The sequence below is a fragment of the Delphinapterus leucas genome, chromosome 19 (assembly GCF_059928025.1).
Source record: "Delphinapterus leucas isolate spDelLeu-1000000601 "Yukka" chromosome 19, BTC_Dleu_Yukka2, whole genome shotgun sequence".
Taxonomy (NCBI): domain Eukaryota; kingdom Metazoa; phylum Chordata; class Mammalia; order Artiodactyla; family Monodontidae; genus Delphinapterus; species Delphinapterus leucas.
The window spans coordinates 52,563,029-52,580,457 of NC_143147.1; the positions used below are offsets into that span (position 1 = coordinate 52,563,029).

The window sequence follows — 17,429 nt, forward strand, 5'->3', positions numbered from 1 at the left end:
AAAGGGCCCCCAAGGTTGAATTAAACCTCTTTTTCCCTGCCTAGAGCCAACCTACTACGTCTTCCCTACACACACCTAGAGCACCTGGCCCCCGATTCTCCAACCCCACCCCACCCCCTGCTGTGAGCCCCTTGAGGAAGGGGCTTGAGGGCTGTTTATCCTTGCCCTCACTACTCCTTCACTCCCCTTTGGGGCCCGGCTGCCCAGCATTAAATCTGAGTTGGTTGACTAGAATAGAAACAGGATGCACAAATGTTCCAAATCCAAGAGACATCCTGTAAATGCTCTTGTACGCACCCTCCAAGGGACAGCTCTTGGTTCTCAATGTCCCCTGACAGGAGCTGGCCCATCTCGGGATGGGGCTGCGGGAGGCAGCGAGGCGGGCACCAGCAGGTAGGCTTAGCCGGCGACGGCATCACATGATTGCCTAATCACATGATCCCTAGAAATGGGGGGTTGGGGAGAGAGAGGAAGGGAGGGAGGAGAGTGAATTGAGCAGGAAAAGCAGCACAGCCTCCCAGGTTGGCCCCGCCTTTACGTCGACGAGGAGCCAATGGGAGTGCGACAGCCCGGACACCTGGCCAATGGAAACAGAGGTGGGTGGGCCAACGCGCCGAGGGGGCCAAGTTGGTGAGCTGCCCGGTCGCAGCTCCCCAGGGATCGCCGACCCCGACGCAGGTAAGGAGAGTGGCTGCGTAGACCTCTCGCTTGCTCCTTCCCAGGGGCCCAGCCGGGAGGAGGTGGGGGCTTCAGGCTCCTCTGTAGTTTCATCAGGGAGACAAGAAAAGACTCCCTTAGAGAAACTCCGATGCACTGGAAGGGGTTTTATGGGTGGTGGGAATAAGCAGTAACTGCAGTGATTCCCATTAGAAGCGACTTTCTCCCTCTGCAGCACCCCTGGGGCCTGCAGCCCCTTCCCCCAGAGCAGAGACTACTCCGTTCTGGAGCCGACTCCGCCCCCGTCGGCAGGTGCTGGTGGTGGTGCTGGTGGGTAGTCCCCGCGGCGGCCGGGAGCCGGCGAGGCGCCCGCCCATGGTCCCCGAGCTCGGAGGGCTGGGAACGGGGCTTGAGACGCTGGCCTCCTCAAAGACAGTAGGGAGTTGGGAGTGGTGACTGAACCCCTCGGTTGTGTCTGGCTCTCTCTCACTTCCTCTCGCGGGGGTGGGGGTGGGACGAGCTAACTTCCGCCTCCCCCTGCCACTTTTTCCTGCTCTCTCGCTGCTGGGTTGGCTCACCTTTTGGGAATCTCTCTCTCCTGACACTCGGAGTTGGGGGCTGCCCCCTAGTGGAAGATGACGGATCTGGGGGCTTGAAGAGGTTCCTGTCCCTCTCTGCGGTGGCAGTGTAGGGTGGGGAGGAGGAGAGAGGCCACCACTTGGAACCCTGCTGAGAGGACTTGGGTCCCCTCCTCCCCCATCCCTGGTCCTGAGTGTGTTTGGGCGCGTGCATGCACGTATATTCGGTAGAAGCATACACTCTACTCCTGAACCTCAGGATACACAGGGAGGAGAATATATGTAAATGAATCACTAGGGTGCTGAGTAGTCTGAGATGTGTGCAGACAGGCACTCCTACAGCGGCCAGCTGTAGATGCCTTGCAGGGTGGGGGGCTGTGGGCATCGGTGTAGAGGGTGAAAGGGGCCTCAGTCCAGGACCAGTCTTCTTCAGCCTTACCTGGCCAGGAGATGGCCTCCTGGGGATGGTCTTTGAGCTGGAGAGGGGGCACTGAGGAAAACCAGGTGAGGGAGAGAGGATGTGAGTGACTGGGTGTGTGCGATTCCCTGCCATACAAAGTGTGCAGTGTCCACACACAGACTAATGCGGAACTGAGGCCCAAAGACAGGGAGCAACTTTTGGGGCTCTCATAGTCAACGGTGGCAGTTGTAGGACTAGGACCCATGTGCAGTATCCAGGCAGCCCCATACTCTGTGTTTCTGTCCTGGCCTGGTCCACCTGTCCAGGAAGCGCTTCTGCCCCTCTTCTCAGCTTGGACCCCAGGCCTCTATCCTCCTGGGGTTTGGGGTCCCATTCCCAGGCACTACCCATGGTCCACTTGTGAAATGAACCCAGGTCCAGTGTAGTCTGGAGCCATCAAAGCCTGTGATCTCTATGTCTTGATATATGACAGGGGGGAGTTACTTCACATCTCTGAGCCTCAGTTTCCTCCTTTGAAAAGTAAAGGTAATAATTTCTACTTTGGACAGTTGTTGCAAAGAAGAAAGAAAATAATGTAGAGTGTTGTCACTGGCTCCTAAGAGGCTCAACAAACATGACTGTTTTGGCCCCTCTAGGCAGAGTAACATCTCCTGGGCCCACCCCATTGAGCTAGCAGGGCTGGCTGAGCTTGGGGAAGAGTTGTTTAAGAAGTGAAAGCCTGCTCCCTTCCAGAGACCGAGGCTTACTTCCCTCTAATGATGCAGATCGGCAGCCCAGTGGGCACACGTGGTCTCCCCACATGCAGCTGGGTTTCGGCTCCAGGGCAGGGAGAGGTGGGGGGAAGGGAAGGGGGTATGTTTGGGGATTTTGAAAGGGCCTGGTGGTACTGGGGGGCCCTTAGAACACAGGTGTCCCAAAGGTTGACTCAGCCTGTGTATCCCCTTCCTTGGGTGGGGAGGCGACAGTCAGTGGGCAGGTGGTGGCTGGCCTCTGGGGAAGGCAGCCCAGACTCCACCGGCACCCTACTTCCTTTTTCACAACTTTCTCAACCCCGTGGTTGCCAATGTCATCAAGTGTCCCCCCCTCCCCTCCCCTTCCCCCGCCAACAGGCCTTAGCAGGGTGCAGGTGTGAGCACAGCATCGGGCATCTAGAGGGGCTGGCTCGGGAAGTGGAACCCTGGCTTTTCTTCAAGGGGAGACTCCCTCCTTGCACCCCTTCCCTGTCCTCTCATGGCTACTGATGCCTTCACCACCCCTCGGAGGTGGTCCACGTCCCCACAGATCAGACCCACAAAACCCACAAATCTTCCTGACTCTCACATACCCACGTCTCTACACACTCAGCCACAGAGACTCAGGTGTTAGGCCACATGTGGGGACACAGATTCACACACGTGCTCATGCCAGCATTCATGCTCATGGGTGTACACGCGCCGGTGCACGTGTGACACCCACACAGGACACATGTAGGAAACTGAATCTCAGGCCCCGCATCCTTCTTCCTGTCTGGACAGGGTGTGGCTGGGGAGGCTCAGCTAGGCCTGGGCCTGGGGCGGGGGGAGTGACTGGGCCCAGAATCGAGGGTGGCCTGGGCTTCAGCTGGTTGCCAAATGCCTCTAGGGATTTTGCAGGTGGACCATGTGGACTCTGGTGAGCTGGGTGGCCTTAGTGACAGGGCTGGTGGCTGGAACACAGTGCCCAGACGGTCAGCTCTGCCCTGTGGCCTGCTGCCTGGACCTGAGAGGAGCTACCTACAGCTGCTGCAATCCCGTTCCGGTGAGTGCCCTTCGGCCCAGGCAAGAGCTAGCAGCCTGGGATTTCCCAAAGGTTCATCTTGGATTGGCCAGAGGAGGGGGCCGGGCTCGGGTCCTTCGGTTTATCCCTTCCTCTCGCTTCCCAGGACAAGTGGCCCACGGCGCTGAGCCGGCATCTGGGCACACCGTGCCAGACCGACGCCCATTGCTCGCCTGGCTACTCCTGCATCCTCACTGTCTCGGGGACCTCCAGCTGCTGCCCGTTCCCAGAGGTGAGGGTGCCATTAGGTCGATGGAGGACTTGGGTCTGCGTTTACACTTTTCCTGCACCCTCTTCCCACCCTCAGGGAAATGGGCCTAGCCAGCGAAGGCATCTCTGTGTCCCACAGGCCGTGTCATGCGGGGATGGCCACCACTGCTGCCCCCAGGGCTTCCACTGCAGTGCTGACGGGCGGTCCTGCTTCCAAAGATCAGGTGAGCCAGATGGGCCGCACATAGAGCCTGGAGCACCCAGGAGTGCAGCCAGCTGGGTGACCTTGATTCCTGCCCTCGTGTCCTCATTCACGTGATGTCTATGCTAAGCAGACCCCCTGCTCTGGAGAGAGGGGCAGCACGGGGGCGAGGAGGGCTCAGGAGAGAATGTAAGACTCCAGACCCGCGGCCAAGCATTGTGTGGGCGGGGAGAGGTCAAGCTGGCCTGGTTTAAGGCCTACCCAGTCAGTGGATGCCTCTGCCCTGTGCCATATTGCTGGGGCAAGGACTGGCTTGGGGGACAGTGGGTTAGGAAAGCCTGGGGGAGCCCTGAGCCCTAGTGCCAGCCCCCGAATCCTCCTGTAGCTGGGCCTGCAGGATCTGGTGCCAGCAGCTCCTTGAGTGGTGGGAGGAATGACCTTCACTGACTGGGTGGAATCCTGGGTCATCCCGTCCACAGATACCAAGCCCTTGGGTGCCGTCCAGTGCCCCGACAGACAGTTCGAATGCCCCAATTCCTCCACATGCTGCAGTATGCCTGATGGCTCATGGGGATGCTGCCCCATGCCCCAGGTACAAGTTTGGGAAGATGGGGGGAGGGAGGAGGGCAGTGGGGGCAGAGGAAGGGCTGGAGGGAGCAAAGACATAGTCAGGGCCATCTCTTCTCAGGCTTCTTGCTGTGAAGACAAGGTGCACTGCTGCCCTCATGGCACCTCCTGTGACCTGGCTCGTGGCCTCTGCCTCACGGCCACAGGCACCCACCCCCTGGCAAAGAAGATCCCTGCCCAAAAGACTAAAAGGCCAGGTAAGGAGGTGGGAGAGTGTCGGGGTGTGAGCTGGGAGCGAGGAGAGGCCTCATCTAACTCCTAGCTGGGGGGACATTCCCCTCCACCCTGGCTGCCCCTCACCTTTCTCTCTCCTTCCAGTGGTCTTGTGCCCGGACGCACAGTCCCAGTGCCCTGATGGTTCTACCTGCTGCAAGCTGCCCAGTGGAAAGTATGGCTGCTGCCCGATGCCCAGTGTGAGTGAGGGGCTGTAGCCAGTTGGGCTGTGTGTCCACAGCCATCTGGCCTGGACACCTACCTACCAGGCAGGGACTCCAAGGGGTGGGGCTAGCTGGCTGGTGGCTGGCTGGGAGCCTGGCTGCTCAGGACTCATGCCACCCCCTAGTGGGGGATTGGGGCAGTGCCAGCTGTCGGCCTGGCTGCTCCCTGAGCTCTAGGGAGACTGGAAATCCCAAAGACCACTTCGCCTTCACCCAGGCCATCTGCTGCTCCGACCACCTGCACTGCTGCCCCCAGGACACTGTGTGTGACCTGATCCAGAGTAAGTGCCTCTCCAAGGAGAATGCTACGGACCTCCTCATCAAGCTGCCCGCACACGCAGGTACCGGGGGAGGCGGCAGACGCCGCCATTCCACCTGCACCATGAGGAGTGAGCAGAAATGGGGCTGGGGACTGATGGCCGCGCGGAGGGGCCAGGGCAGGGACAGCCCTCTTTCGTCCACATTGGGCCTCGCCTTAGGAGCACTGCCGGGGTGGCCTGAGCGGTACCCTCCATCCTTCACATCCGGTTCTAGCTGTGGAACTGACAAAGGGAGGGCACCCCCGAGGGTTCCCAGCGCCACTGCTGACCCATCCTCCTTGCCTGCCTCACAGTCCAGGAGGTGAAGTGTGACATGGAGGTGAGCTGCCCCGATGACTACACCTGCTGCCGCCTGCTGTCCGGGGCCTGGGGCTGCTGCCCTTTTGCCCAGGTACCGAGGAGCGGTGAGTGGCCTGGGCTGAGCAGAGGGTGGCAGCCAGCTAGGCCCCCCAGGCCCACCGTCCCCTCTCCCTCCACCCTAGGCTGTGTGCTGTGAGGACCACGTGCACTGCTGCCCGGCCGGGTTTAGGTGTGACACAGAGAAGGGTACCTGTGAACAGGGGGCCCGCCGGGTGCCCTGGATGAGGAAGGCCCCAGCCCACGTCAGCCTGCCGGACCCCCGAGCCGTGGAGAATGATGTCCCCTGTGATAACGTCACCAGCTGTCCCTCCTCCAATACCTGTTGTCGACTCACGTCTGGGGAGTGGGGCTGCTGTCCTGTCCCAGAGGTGCATGGAAAGGGGGAGAGTATTGGGGGGAGGGACGGTGTCTTGGCCTGAGCACATGGCCAGGCTCCTGTTGCCTTGCTCTCCTGCCCTCTGCCTGGCCCACGGGTGGCACCAGCTCAGTCAGAGTCATTCCCAGCTGGAGGAGCTGTGAGCAGGAGAGGCAGAGTGGAGGCAGCGGGGGGTCAGCGCTCCGTCCCGTAGTAGCTTCCTAGATCACCCTTTTCTGCCGCCTCCCCAGGCTGTCTGCTGCTCAGACCGCCAGCACTGCTGCCCCCAGGGTTACACGTGTTTGGCTGGGGGGCCCTGTAAGAGGGGGAACAAGGTGGTGACCGGACTGGCCAAGTTGCCTGCCCGCCGGGCTTCCCTGTCCCACTCCAGAGACATGGGCTGTGACCAGCACACCAGCTGCCCGGTGGGGCAGACCTGCTGCCCGAGCCTGAGCGGGGGCTGGGCCTGCTGCCAGTTGCCACACGTGAGTGCCCACCTGCCTGCTTCCGGACAGGACAGGGGAGTCCAGTCCCAGGTGGGGGGACGTTAGGTGGTCGAGAGTGTAATGCCCCTTTGTCCCCCAGGCCGTGTGCTGTGAGGACCGCCAGCACTGCTGCCCGGCTGGGTACACCTGCAACGTGAAGGCCCGATCCTGCGAGAAGGAGGTGGACTCTTCCCGCCCTGCTGCCCACCTGGACCGCGGCCGGCACGTGGGTGTGGGGAACATGGACTGTGGGGAGGGGCACTTCTGCCACGATAACCAAACCTGCTGCCGAGACAGCCGAGGGGGCTGGGCCTGCTGTCCCTACCGCCAGGTCAGTGCCACCCCCCGCCCTGGGGCCGGGTGTGGGCCTGGGCCGGGTCCTGCCACGCGCAACTCTTGCCCCCCACTCCCACCATCCAGGGCACGTGTTGTGCGGACAGGCGTCACTGCTGTCCCTCTGGCTTCCGCTGCGGGGCCAAGGGCACCAGGTGTTTGCTCTGGGAAGCCCTCCGCTGGGACGCTCCTCAGAGGGACCCGGCCCCGAGGCAGCTGCCGTGAGGAGGGACTGAGGACTGAAGACACTCCGCGGCCTTTGGGACCCTGCTCAGAGGGTGCCCACTGCTCAGGCCTCCCCAGCACCTCTCCGCCGCCACAGTCTCCCAGACCCCCATTTCTGAGTACCCCTGTCACCCTGGGAGGCGGGGCCTCAGTCTAAGGCCCTCCCTATCCCAACGAGGGCTGTGGCAAAAGCCACGTTTCCAGCTGCCATCCCCTCCCCCCATTTCTGTGGACCCTGTGGCCAGGTGCTGTTCCCTATCCACAGGTGTGCGTGTGTGTGTGTGTGTGTGTGCACGCTGCAGTAAAGTTTGTACACTTTCTTAACAGTGTCTGATTTGGCCACCCTGCCTGCCCTCCCCAGGGGACCCTGGAGCCAAGGCCCCCATCCAGTGTCCGCATTTCCCCCACCTCACAGAAAGACACACAGAAGTTTATCTCACCAGTTTTATATTTGCTGTTGCCCACAGCGATCCCATCACATTATTCCCTAGTCCCCAGAGCCGCCCCAGCCTCCAGCCATGTGACATCGTAGCCCAGAGGTGGGCTAGTCCGCAAGCGGCACCCCTCCCCTCCCAGGGGTCCACTAGAACGCCCCTCCCTTACCAGCCCTCACACTAGCAGCTGAGGCCCAGGTGCCCCTCCTGCTTTCCCACGATAGAGCTTTCTATGTACAGCCACGTTTATACAGGCACTGCTTCCCCCCCCCCAGCCCTCCTCCCCAGCACCTCCCATCGGGGGTCTGGACCCCTCCCACCTCCCTCTCGGAGGCAGACACGGGTCCCTCCCAAGACATTACCCAGCACATACCACCGGACAGCTCCGCAGGCCCCCGGGCATCTTTCCAGGCCGGGGCTGGGGGCTAAGGGCGAGAGGCCCCGCGGCCCCCCGGAGCACGCACCCTAGGGGCGGGCCCGGGCGGAGGCGGCGGGGGCCGGCCCGGAGGCGGCGCCAGGCCGGGTGCTACTTGACGTTGAACACCATGAGCGGCCGCTCCTCCCGCCGCTGCCACGGGCTCTTCTTGTCGCCCGCCTCGTCGCTCACTTCCGCCCCCAGCTCGTCCTCCGGGCTGGTGAGCGAGTCGCGCCGCAACTCGCTGGCGCTGCTGCGGGAACTGTCCCCGCGGCTGCGGCCCCGCCCCCGGGGTACCGTGGCCGCCCGGCCCTCGGGCGCCGCCACCTCGTCCAGCAGCGGTGTCAGCGAGTTGTCCTCCGGGGAGCAGAGGCCCGTGCGGCTCTCGCTGCTGCTCGGCTCCGTGTCCTCGCTGAGCGCCAGGCGCGGGGGCGCGGGCGGCGGCGGCGGCGGCGGCGGCGGCGGCGGGGCGGCAGCAGGAGTGCGCTCCCGCTCCTCCCGCAGGGGCCGCCGGCGCGGCGGCCGCGCCTCGTGCACGTCGACGCCCGAGTCCAGGCTGGCATCGGTGCTGCGGCCGCCGCCGCCCGCCTGCAGGTCGATGTAGGAGTGGCGCACTTGCGAGTTGGAGCGCCCGTCGAGGGACACGAACCAGGCGCGCGGGTGAGGCTTCACGCCCAGTTCGAGCAGCTTCTTCTCGGTCAGCGCCTGCAGCTCCCCGTTGAGCTGCGCCATGGTCGACTCGTTGAACAGCACCGGGATGGTGACCGAGCCGCTGACCGGTGCCGAGCGCCCACTCCCCCAGCCCTCGCTGCCGCCACCCCCGCCGCCCTCGCACCCCGCGCCCGAGTGGCCCGGCATCAGCGGGCGCTGGGGGTCGGGCTGGGGAAAAGGGCGCGCCGGGCCGGGGGCCGCGCCCTCGGGCGGGGCCGGCTCGTCGCTCGCCCCCGTTGCGCCCGCCTCGCCGCCGAGGCGCACGTAGTGCGCGGGGATCACCAGGGTGGGCATGACGTTGCGGTAGACGCTGTCCTTAAGGTGGTCGATGGAGCCACAGAAGATGAGCTGCCCCGCCTGGCTGAGCGACGGCGGCCGCGCCAGCTGGTCCACCGACTGAGACAGCAGGAAGTCGGGGGTCTTGCTCTCGGCCGCCCCCTTGTGGCCCAGGTAGTGCTCGAAGGGCGGTGGCGGCGAGGGCGGCTCCTGCAGGAAGGCCGCGGTCCCCGGGGGGCCCCGCCGGTACTCCTCCAGGCCTGGCTCCAGCCCGCCGGGACCCTCGACGGAGCGGGCGCCCTTGAGCCCGGCGCCCTCGCCCCCGCGGGCACCCGCAGGCTCGGCGGCTGGGCGGCCGGCGGAGCGCGGCTTGGCACGGAAGAAGTCGTCCCGGGAGGCGGCCAAGTCATGGGAGCTGGAAAAGGCTGAGTGGAGGGGGCCTGGAGGCGGAGCCTCGGGATCCCCCGACGGGGCTGGCTCCAGGGGTCCCCCACAGATGAGATGCAGCTGGGACATAGAGGTGGCCTGGTCTCGTCTGTTACCGTCAGAGGGCCCGGAGAGCTGCAGCTTGCGGTGCTGTTGCCTCGGCTTCAGGCAGCGCCTCCTGGAGACAGGGGGCCGAGCGGGACCGTCAGGAAAGGGTGGAGGCCAGAGCAGCTCCCTAAACCCGCAGTTGGAAGATGGGGGATGGATACAGTTGGAGGGGTGGGGACAGTGCCTGGGACTCAAGAGAGAGGTTGGGGAGCACAGATGGGTCCTGGGAGAGGTGTGCGGAAAGAGCTTGAGCGTCTGTGGGGGGAGCAGCCAGCAGCTGTGCCCATTTGGGCCTCCCTCAGCATAAACTGCACTCCTTGGGACATAGCAGGTGCAGTGAGAGCCGGGGAGAAGCACCTAAGCCACCCAGGGGCATGTGTGGCCTGAGGACCCCTGAAAGTGAGGGCTGGGCGGTAGACGCAGCTGCAGAGTGTCCCTGGAGGGGCCTGGCCTGCAGCTCCTGCTTCCTCTCCCCCGTCTTTCGGTCTTTGCATGTGCATATGCAGTGCTTTCCTGTCGGTCCTTGAGGATCAAAGTTGTGTTTTATGCATCTTTGGGGCCTTGAGCACCCAGCACAAGACCAGGCATGGAGCTGGCCTCAGTCAGTGCCTGGGATGAGAGGAGGCTGGGGGATTGGGAAGCAGTCGGAGGGGATGCGGGGCACTCACCGGCAGTAGTAGATGAGCAGACACAGCAGAATGAGCACCAGCAGGGCCAGGGCTGCCAGGATGGTGAGCAGGAAGATGGTGTGGTAGGTGCCGATGTCCTGGATGCCCGACGTGATGGTGACCAGCCCTGTGCGGGGCAAGAGCTTAGCATTGCCAGGTGTGGATGTCCCTCCTGCCGTTCAGAAGGAGTCCACTCTCCCAGCCTCCCTTTCTACCACCCACCACCCCTGCTGTCCCCCCACTCTCACCAGCCGTGGGGGAGGCCATGGCAGCCGCCCAGTAGCCCAGCTGAGGGGAGATGAAGGTCCAGTAGAGCTGCCGGCCTTCCTTCCGGATCACACCAGTGCCATTGCGTACCCACAGCCCTGGGAGAGGCAAGGGTTTCATCAAACTCAGTGTCCCCCCAACTTAAGTCCTACTTTCTTTCCCCAAACTCTAGCACCTGCACCTCCTTGAGGCACTCACCACTCTTGGGGTCGAACCTCCAGGCTGGAATGCTGGTGCCCACGGTGAGGGCACGAGGCTCCGAGGGCACAGGCAGGGACAGGTGAATGGGGCCTGAGAGCGGCACCTCTGTCCCATTACCTGCCAGCAGGTGCACGCTCACAGCAGCCACGGGCATCAGCTCCAGCCAGGAGCCATTGCCTGCAGGAAGGGGACACAAGGGATGAGGGCTAAATCCTGGTGGGGGGAACATCCCTTCCATGGCTGGCACCCAGCATACCTGAGCTGGAGGCCTCCGTGCCCAGGAAGGCAGGGAAAGCCCACATTTCATGCTGGGTGCTGGCAGGCGTGAGCGAGGCCCAGAGCTGGCTGTAGGTAGAGCTGACAGGTAGGCGGGCAGCCCGGCGCTGGAACTGCACCCAGGGCTGGGAGCGGGCACCTGGATGGAAAGAGGGGCTGCAGTGGCCTGGCTAGGGACAAGGGTCCCCAGGGACCAGAGCAGAAAGCAATTATCTAAAGAGAAGGGAAGCCAATGGGTTAGGCCACTTGGGAAGGCCACGAAGGGTGGTGACTTGGGGAGAGAACTGGGCAGGCTTAGAATGATAACCTAGAAGGGACATGGACCTGTAATCTTCTGGTCCTGGCTGTGTGAGCCCCGAGCAAGTTACTTGCTCTCTCGGAAACACTCTTTCCATGTTAATTTATAAAATGACGAGGTTCAGGTCCTCAAACAATTATTATTGCCTACTGTGTGGCAGGCACTGTGTTAGGTGCTGAGGATACAAAGCGGAATAAGATGCAATTTACAATTCCCTGCCTTCAAGTTCACAGTCTAGTGCGTCACTGTTCATTACGGTACCCGTCAGAACTTCCTGCTACGGATGGAAATGTTCTGTGTCCTGCTGCCTGTAACAGTACCCACTAGACACACAGGGTTGTTAAGCACTTGACACGTAGCTAGTGCGACTGGGGAACTGCATTTATTTTTAATTCTAAAAAGTTTAATGAACTTTTAATTTATTCAAATGTAAATAGCCACATGTGGCTACTGCATTTGACAGCTTAGGGTGTGTGTGTGTGTGTGTGTGTGTGTGTGTGTCTGTCTGGCTGGCTGGCTGGCTGGCTTGGAGCAGAGGGGATGTATAAACAGTATTCCAATATAATATGGTGATAGCTAACATTTATTAAGCTTTAAGATATGCTGGCACTGTTCTAAGCAGGTTACTTATATTAACCCCTGAAATTAGCACAACAGTCCCTGAGGTAGGTGCCTTTATTATCAGCCCCATTTTATAGATGCAGAAATGGAGGCGGGAGAAGTTCAGTAACTTGCCCAAGGTCACTGGAGCCTGATTGAAGCCCAGGCAGTCTGGTGCCAGGGCCCCTCCTCTCACCCACCGTTCCATCCTGCCTCGGTGGTAAAATAGCGTGGTGCAAGGGGAGCTTGGCCTGCCCAGCTCGGGAATGCCCTGTGGAGCCCTGCAGTGTGAGTAAGAGTCAGCCAGGAAAGAAAGTGGAAAGGGACTTCCAGGAGGACTGACAGGAGAAAGGCCCAGGGGCACGAGGCGGCTCGCTGGTCGGGGCACTGCAGGTGACTGTGCCAGGCCCTGGAGGGCGCTGCCAGCTTTGTGAAGGAGTCTAGGCTTTCTGCCAAAAGCAGTGGGAGCCGTGGGAGGGTTTAAGCTCGGGTTCGTTTGGCATTTTAGAAACCTCCAAAGACATCTTAGAAGCCTCTGGTTCAGGATCAGAGAGAGGAAGAGGAGCAAACCAGAAAAGTAATTGGGGACAAGGGCTCAAGATAAGAATATTAATTGGGGAGGGGAGGCTCTCCCTCCAGAACCCACAGTGGCTCCCTAGTACTAGCCAGATGGAATTTACCCTCTGCCTGGCTTCGTCAACCAGTCTGCACCACGTCCCCATCCTGCATAGCCAGACCAGAGCATCCCCTGCACCCTCACGGTCCCCTTCTGCCCCTGCATCTTGATTCCTCTCCAGCAAAGGTGCCTTTGCTCCCCCTTCAACTCCCGAGCCGCCGCGTCCCACAGCTCCCTTCGCCAAATCCCCTCACCCTGCTATTCTCCCACGTGAGGGTCCTCTCAGCATTGAAAGCAGCTGCCCTCCGCTCCCCTGCCCTGCCTGATCTGTAATTATCTCAGCGTTTGCAATGCTCTGTCTGTCTTCCTAGTCGTCCGGGAACTCCACCAGGTGGGGGGGCCGCTCTGCTCTTCCTTACCATTATTCCCCAGCACCGGAGACAATGCCTGGCACAGCACAGGTGCTGCAGGAAGTATTGGTTGGGTGAGACGGAAAGCCTGGTGGGTGGGCAAGGGCCACTGTGGGATTGCTCCAGTCCTTGCACTTGATAGGTGTTCTATGCCAGTGGAATGACCCTGCCTTCTGACATAGCCAGGCACCCAGTAGGTGCACAAGAAATACGTGTGGATCCACTGAAGATGAGGTGGCAGGAAATGGGAATTCTAATGGTAGGAGTAGAGGGAGAATAGAAACCACGAGAAGCCCCAGTAACAATCAACATTTACTGACCACCTTCTATGAAGCTTTTCACATGCTTGATGATATTTAACCCTCACCTAAACTTGACGATGTAGACGCTATCAATTGTTCACATCTTACAGACGAACAAACTAAGGCTCAGAGAGGTTAAGTGATTTGCCCAAGGGTACCCAGCTAACATGTGGCAGGCGAAGTTCTCTATACCCAGTCAGGGAGAGGGAAGAGGAGCTGGTGTGGGCGGAGGGGTGGGGGAGTGGAGAGCGGGGAGTCTTACCAGGAGAGCCCAAGAGGATGTGCACCAGGTCCTCATAGAGGATGAGGGTGGCCGGCCGCTCGGGCAGCAGGTAGAGGCTGACTGACGCGTACACTGCAGGAGGGATGGTCTGTCAGCTCCAGAGAAAGCCCCCCCCCCCAGGCTGGCACTCCCGCCAGCCATCTGAATCCCAGTGGCTTCGTCCTCCCTGAGCCCCCTGTGCATGCCCCAGCCCAGACAGCAGCTGCTGGAAAGCCTGCCCTCTCCGCCCCCAAGGACTATTTTGGGAAGGGGCTGATGGGGTCAGCTGCTCCCCACCCCCTCCAGCTGCCCCTGCACTCACGGGGCAGCTTGTCAACACGCCAGGGCACAGAGTTGGTGAGGAAGCCAGGGCGGGCAGCAGTGACCAGCACCCAGGTGCCCAAGCGGTAGCTGAGGGGCACTGTGGCCACGCCCTCTGAATCCGTGGTGCTGGCGGCCAGCAGCATCCGGTTCCCAAATACATCCACTGAGGCCCGGGCCAAGGGCACAAGCTCCCCGCTCACGTACACCTGCACCTTGATCAGAATCTCTGTGGGCAAGATGGGGTGAGGGGAGTGAGGAGGAAGGAGGAGGCATGAGAGAACTGGGCGGAGCCTCGAGATCAGAGGAGGGGGCTGTGGGTTGGGCGCGGCTTTGGGGCCCAGGCTAGACAAGGTATTATAAGAGCCAGCATTTATAGAGCCCTCATTTAAACCTCACATCAGCCGGTGAGGTAGGTGGTACTATTAGCATATTTCATCAAGTCTGACACATCCACATTTTGACATTTTAACACTTCTGGATTCAGGCTACACCTATGATCGATATGTCATAATCATAATTGGCAGCATTTTTTTCCCTCTTTTACTGGCACATGAAATAAATAATGGTGTAGCTTACAGTCAGTGATGTATTAGACTCGATGTCTTAGCCCATACGGAAACTGAGGCTCAAAGAGTTTAGATACTTGTACTACAGTAAAGTGGGAGATCTGGGATCCAAACCAGGGAGTCTGTCTCTAGACCCGAATTCTTAACCACTGGACCCTATGGGGCTGGTGTCAGGGAGAGGAGAGGGAAGGAGGGCTGAGAAAGGATGAATAACCGGAGAACCAGGGATCTGCAAGTGGAGAGGAGAGCGGTCAAGTTTCAGCCATTTGGAAGGGAGGAAGGGGGGTTGGGTCAGAGTTTGGGTTCTCAAGAAAAAACTGAGAAGGGGACACCAGCAGGTTGGCCATTCCCATCATTCATCCTCTGCCCAGAATCCTTTGCACACACCTGTTTCCCTTCAGATTTAGGGACTCACACAACCCCTAAGGCCAAACAAGTACCTCCTGACCCCTCCCCCTCACATGGACTGCCAGCCCCCTCCCAGCTGGTCAGCTACAGTCAGTCACCATGGCAACGCCCTCATTCCTCCCAGGAGATGGGCAGAGAGCTGGGGCCCTGGCAAGGGGAAGGAGATCTGGGGGGGCCGACCCAGGCCCAAGGGTAACCAGTGTGGAGGAGGCTGGGAAGGGAAGTCCAAGTCTTTCTTTCCAGCCACCCCTACCCCTGGCCTCAAGATGGTCTGGCCAGGTTGGCCTGCAGGTGTCCCGAGCTCAGATGGGATGACAGGGTAGGGACCAGCCTTGAGTTGTTCTCATGGATTCTGCAGGCAGCCTCTCTGATCCACAGCACCATCTACCTCTTCCCACTCAGCACAGCCCCTCCTCAAGAATGTGACTCACCCCTACCTTGCTGCCAATAATGGGAGTGGGTGTCATGCCTGGAAAGGTACAGAGGCCTCAGTGTGGGGCCCAGGAGGGAGGTGGGGAGTGGGCTGGGTGCTAGACACAAACCTAGGAGAGGCCAGGTACAGGAGGAAGACCCCGGAGCCGAGGGCAGCAGGGCATGTGGAGGTCACGGGGCCTCACGGGTGGAGTCTGACATTCAACAGCGACAGGTGTCTTGTCTCAGGCTTTCAACCAACCCCAGGGCCAGCACCACGCCTGCCCTTGGCATCCCATCCAGCTGTTCGCCTGAGCCCACCTCCCTGTCGCTTCCCAGGCCAGAGCCCAACTCGGTGGGTGGCTGCACACACTCGAACCTTTCCTGCTTTCTGGTTCTCCGGGGAACTGGTAGCCTCCCCGCACCACCACCCCCTCTCCCGGCCACCCAGCAGGAATTTTGAGAAGCTAGAGGGGCCTGCGGACTCCCCACTCCTACCCCAGGCTAGGAGCAGCTGTATAGAGCAGCTGGGAAGACGGGACCCAGGAGTCTGGAATATGGTCATTTGAAGGAATGCCTTGGGTTCAAGGGCCAGAGCATTAGCAAAGGGGAGGGGGCTTAGGGAATAACACAGGGGTGGGCAGGTAAGGCCTGAGGAGGCATCAGTGCCAAGCTGGGGAGGGGGTGGGCAGGTGCCCTTCCCCCTTTCCCTCAACTTGGGCCCCCAGCTAGTGGCCTGGGAGAACCCTCTCTCCTGGCTCTATTCCAGCCAATTCCCTGGGCCACCTCCCCTAAGGTGCAGGTCTTGAGGGAGAGGTTTCCTGAAAAAACAGGGCCCCTTCCTACCCATCAAAGCCTCCCCTCCTGCAGGGAGCAGGGAAGACTGAAGCCGAGGAGATCCTTCCCCATTCCTCAAAGCCTGACATTCCATACAGGATCCGCCTGTCCAGGCTTCAGCCCTGCCTCATTCCAGGAGGAAATCCGACCCCCTCCCTTCATCCGGACCCCACTTCCCTCATCCAACGCCCCCCCCCGCCCTGCTTTTCCTGTCAGCTCCTTGGTGGAAAGGCGAAGAGTGGAGAGCAGGGATGGGGCTAAGAGGCAGGCGTGGGGAGAACAGTGGCTGGGGTGCGTGGCCAGGGGCTGGGAGGCGGGCGCGGGCTGGAGTGGGTGGAGGCCCCTGAGAACCCAGGCGTCGGCAGGGAGTCACGGTCCGGCTCTCCCACCTCTCCCGCTACAGGAGCCCGCCCTGCTCCCACCTCACACACCCACCTGGGCCCGTGAGGCGCTGGGAGGGTCTCCTCCACTGCGATGCAGAGGTGAGATGAGGAGGGGGTGACCTGGGGGGGTGCTGCGGACAGGAGTGGCTGGAGGCCTGCTGGACGGGGACCCAGGCACCTGCCCTCCCAGCCGGCACTGTCCACGGCCAGTTAGCCAGCTCAGCATGGCTCCGCCACCACAGCCCTGCCATGCGCCTTGAGCTGGGAATCACAACGTACCTCTTTTTCCAGACAGCCCCCCAACTGCAGCCCCTCCTCCATCATGGGCCCATCAGCGTTTCTTTGGTGCACCCCAAATTCTGAACCTGGGAGGCCGTCTGGGGGCTGTCAGACTCCGGGACGAAGAACCCCATTCGAGCAGCCGATCCGCCCACCGCCTCACCCACTCCCCCTCTCCCCTCCCCCCTTCAAACCCAGCTCTAGGCGCCCAGCCCCCGTCCGGGCCCAGGGTGGCAGCCGCTGCCTGGGCTCCCACCCAGCCGGGTCGGGAGCGAGGAACCCGCTGGGGGCTGCAGAGCGGGCGGCCGCCCCAGCCCGCCCCTGGGCGGGTGTCTTCGATAGACAATGGCTCAGGCAGCAGCGCCTCGCGGACCAGGAGGGAGAAAAACAAGGCGGGAGGGGGCGACGGCGCGGAGCCTAGGGACCCCCGCCCTCCCCATTGTGTCTCCCCGAGACCCCCGCCCGGCGGTCTCCCTCTCCCTCCCTCCTCTCCCCCGTAAGCGAGGACCCCAGGTCGCCTAGCTCCCCCCACCCAAATCCAGGGAATAGAACACCCCCCAATTCACGAGCGCCGCGAAGAGGGGGATGGCGGGCGGGGGCCCGATCGCGGGGGTGGGGGGCTCAGGCCCGCGATCACTGCCCCTCCCGGCCGACACTCACCCTGCGGGCTGGGGGACTCCGGCGGCGACTTGCCGGGAGCCCGGGAAGCGCCGCCGAGCAGCAGCCCCAGCAGCGGCAGCAGCCGCGCGAGGACGCTGGGGCCACTCGGCGGCGGCATCGCGGGGCTCGGCCCGGCCCTAACGGCCCATGGCTCCCGCCCGGCCCTGCTCGGCCGGCCCCGCTCAGCCCCAGTTCTGCGCCGCGCCGCGCGGCTCGGGCTCCCGCTCGCGTTCCAGCTCTTGCTGCGGCGGCCGCTCAGTGCGATTGTCTCCGCCAGGAGCCGCCGC

At 61.8% G+C, this 17,429-nt stretch overlaps 2 protein-coding genes across 6 annotated transcripts; one reads left to right on the forward strand and one right to left on the reverse strand.

Moving 5' to 3' along the window:
- Positions 1–578: 578 nt before the first annotated feature.
- Positions 579–7,324, forward strand: GRN (granulin precursor). 4 transcript variants are annotated; one of them, XM_089901311.1, is made up of 13 exons: positions 580–678; positions 3,288–3,432; positions 3,557–3,682; positions 3,758–3,884; positions 4,342–4,454; positions 4,551–4,686; positions 4,808–4,902; positions 5,144–5,267; positions 5,540–5,637; positions 5,729–5,974; positions 6,213–6,446; positions 6,547–6,777; positions 6,867–7,324. In XM_089901311.1, exons 2-13 carry the CDS (start codon positions 3,295–3,297, stop codon positions 7,002–7,004), a joined length of 1,806 nt encoding a protein of 601 aa, XP_089757437.1. In that variant the 5' UTR covers positions 580–678; positions 3,288–3,294; the 3' UTR covers positions 7,005–7,324. The 4 variants fall into 4 exon arrangements, with proteins under 4 accessions (XP_089757439.1, XP_089757437.1, XP_022420884.1 ...); XM_022565176.3 differs by having other exon boundaries at positions 581–678; positions 3,800–3,884; XM_089901312.1 differs by having other exon boundaries at positions 625–678; positions 3,277–3,432.
- FAM171A2 (family with sequence similarity 171 member A2) lies at positions 7,291–17,354 on the reverse strand. Of its 2 annotated transcripts, none has more exons than XM_022565174.3 (8): positions 17,143–17,354; positions 13,597–13,824; positions 13,275–13,367; positions 10,767–10,925; positions 10,508–10,687; positions 10,291–10,407; positions 10,043–10,169; positions 7,291–9,444 (listed from the first exon to the last, which is right to left on the reverse strand). In XM_022565174.3, the coding sequence occupies exons 1-8, from the start codon at positions 17,258–17,260 to the stop codon at positions 7,965–7,967; spliced, it is 2,502 nt and encodes an 833-aa protein (XP_022420882.1). In that variant the 5' UTR covers positions 17,261–17,354; the 3' UTR covers positions 7,291–7,964. The 2 variants fall into 2 exon arrangements, with proteins under 2 accessions (XP_022420882.1, XP_089757447.1); XM_089901321.1 differs by lacking the exon at positions 17,143–17,354 and adding an exon at positions 16,256–16,672.
- Between the last annotated feature and the right edge of the window lie 75 nt (positions 17,355–17,429).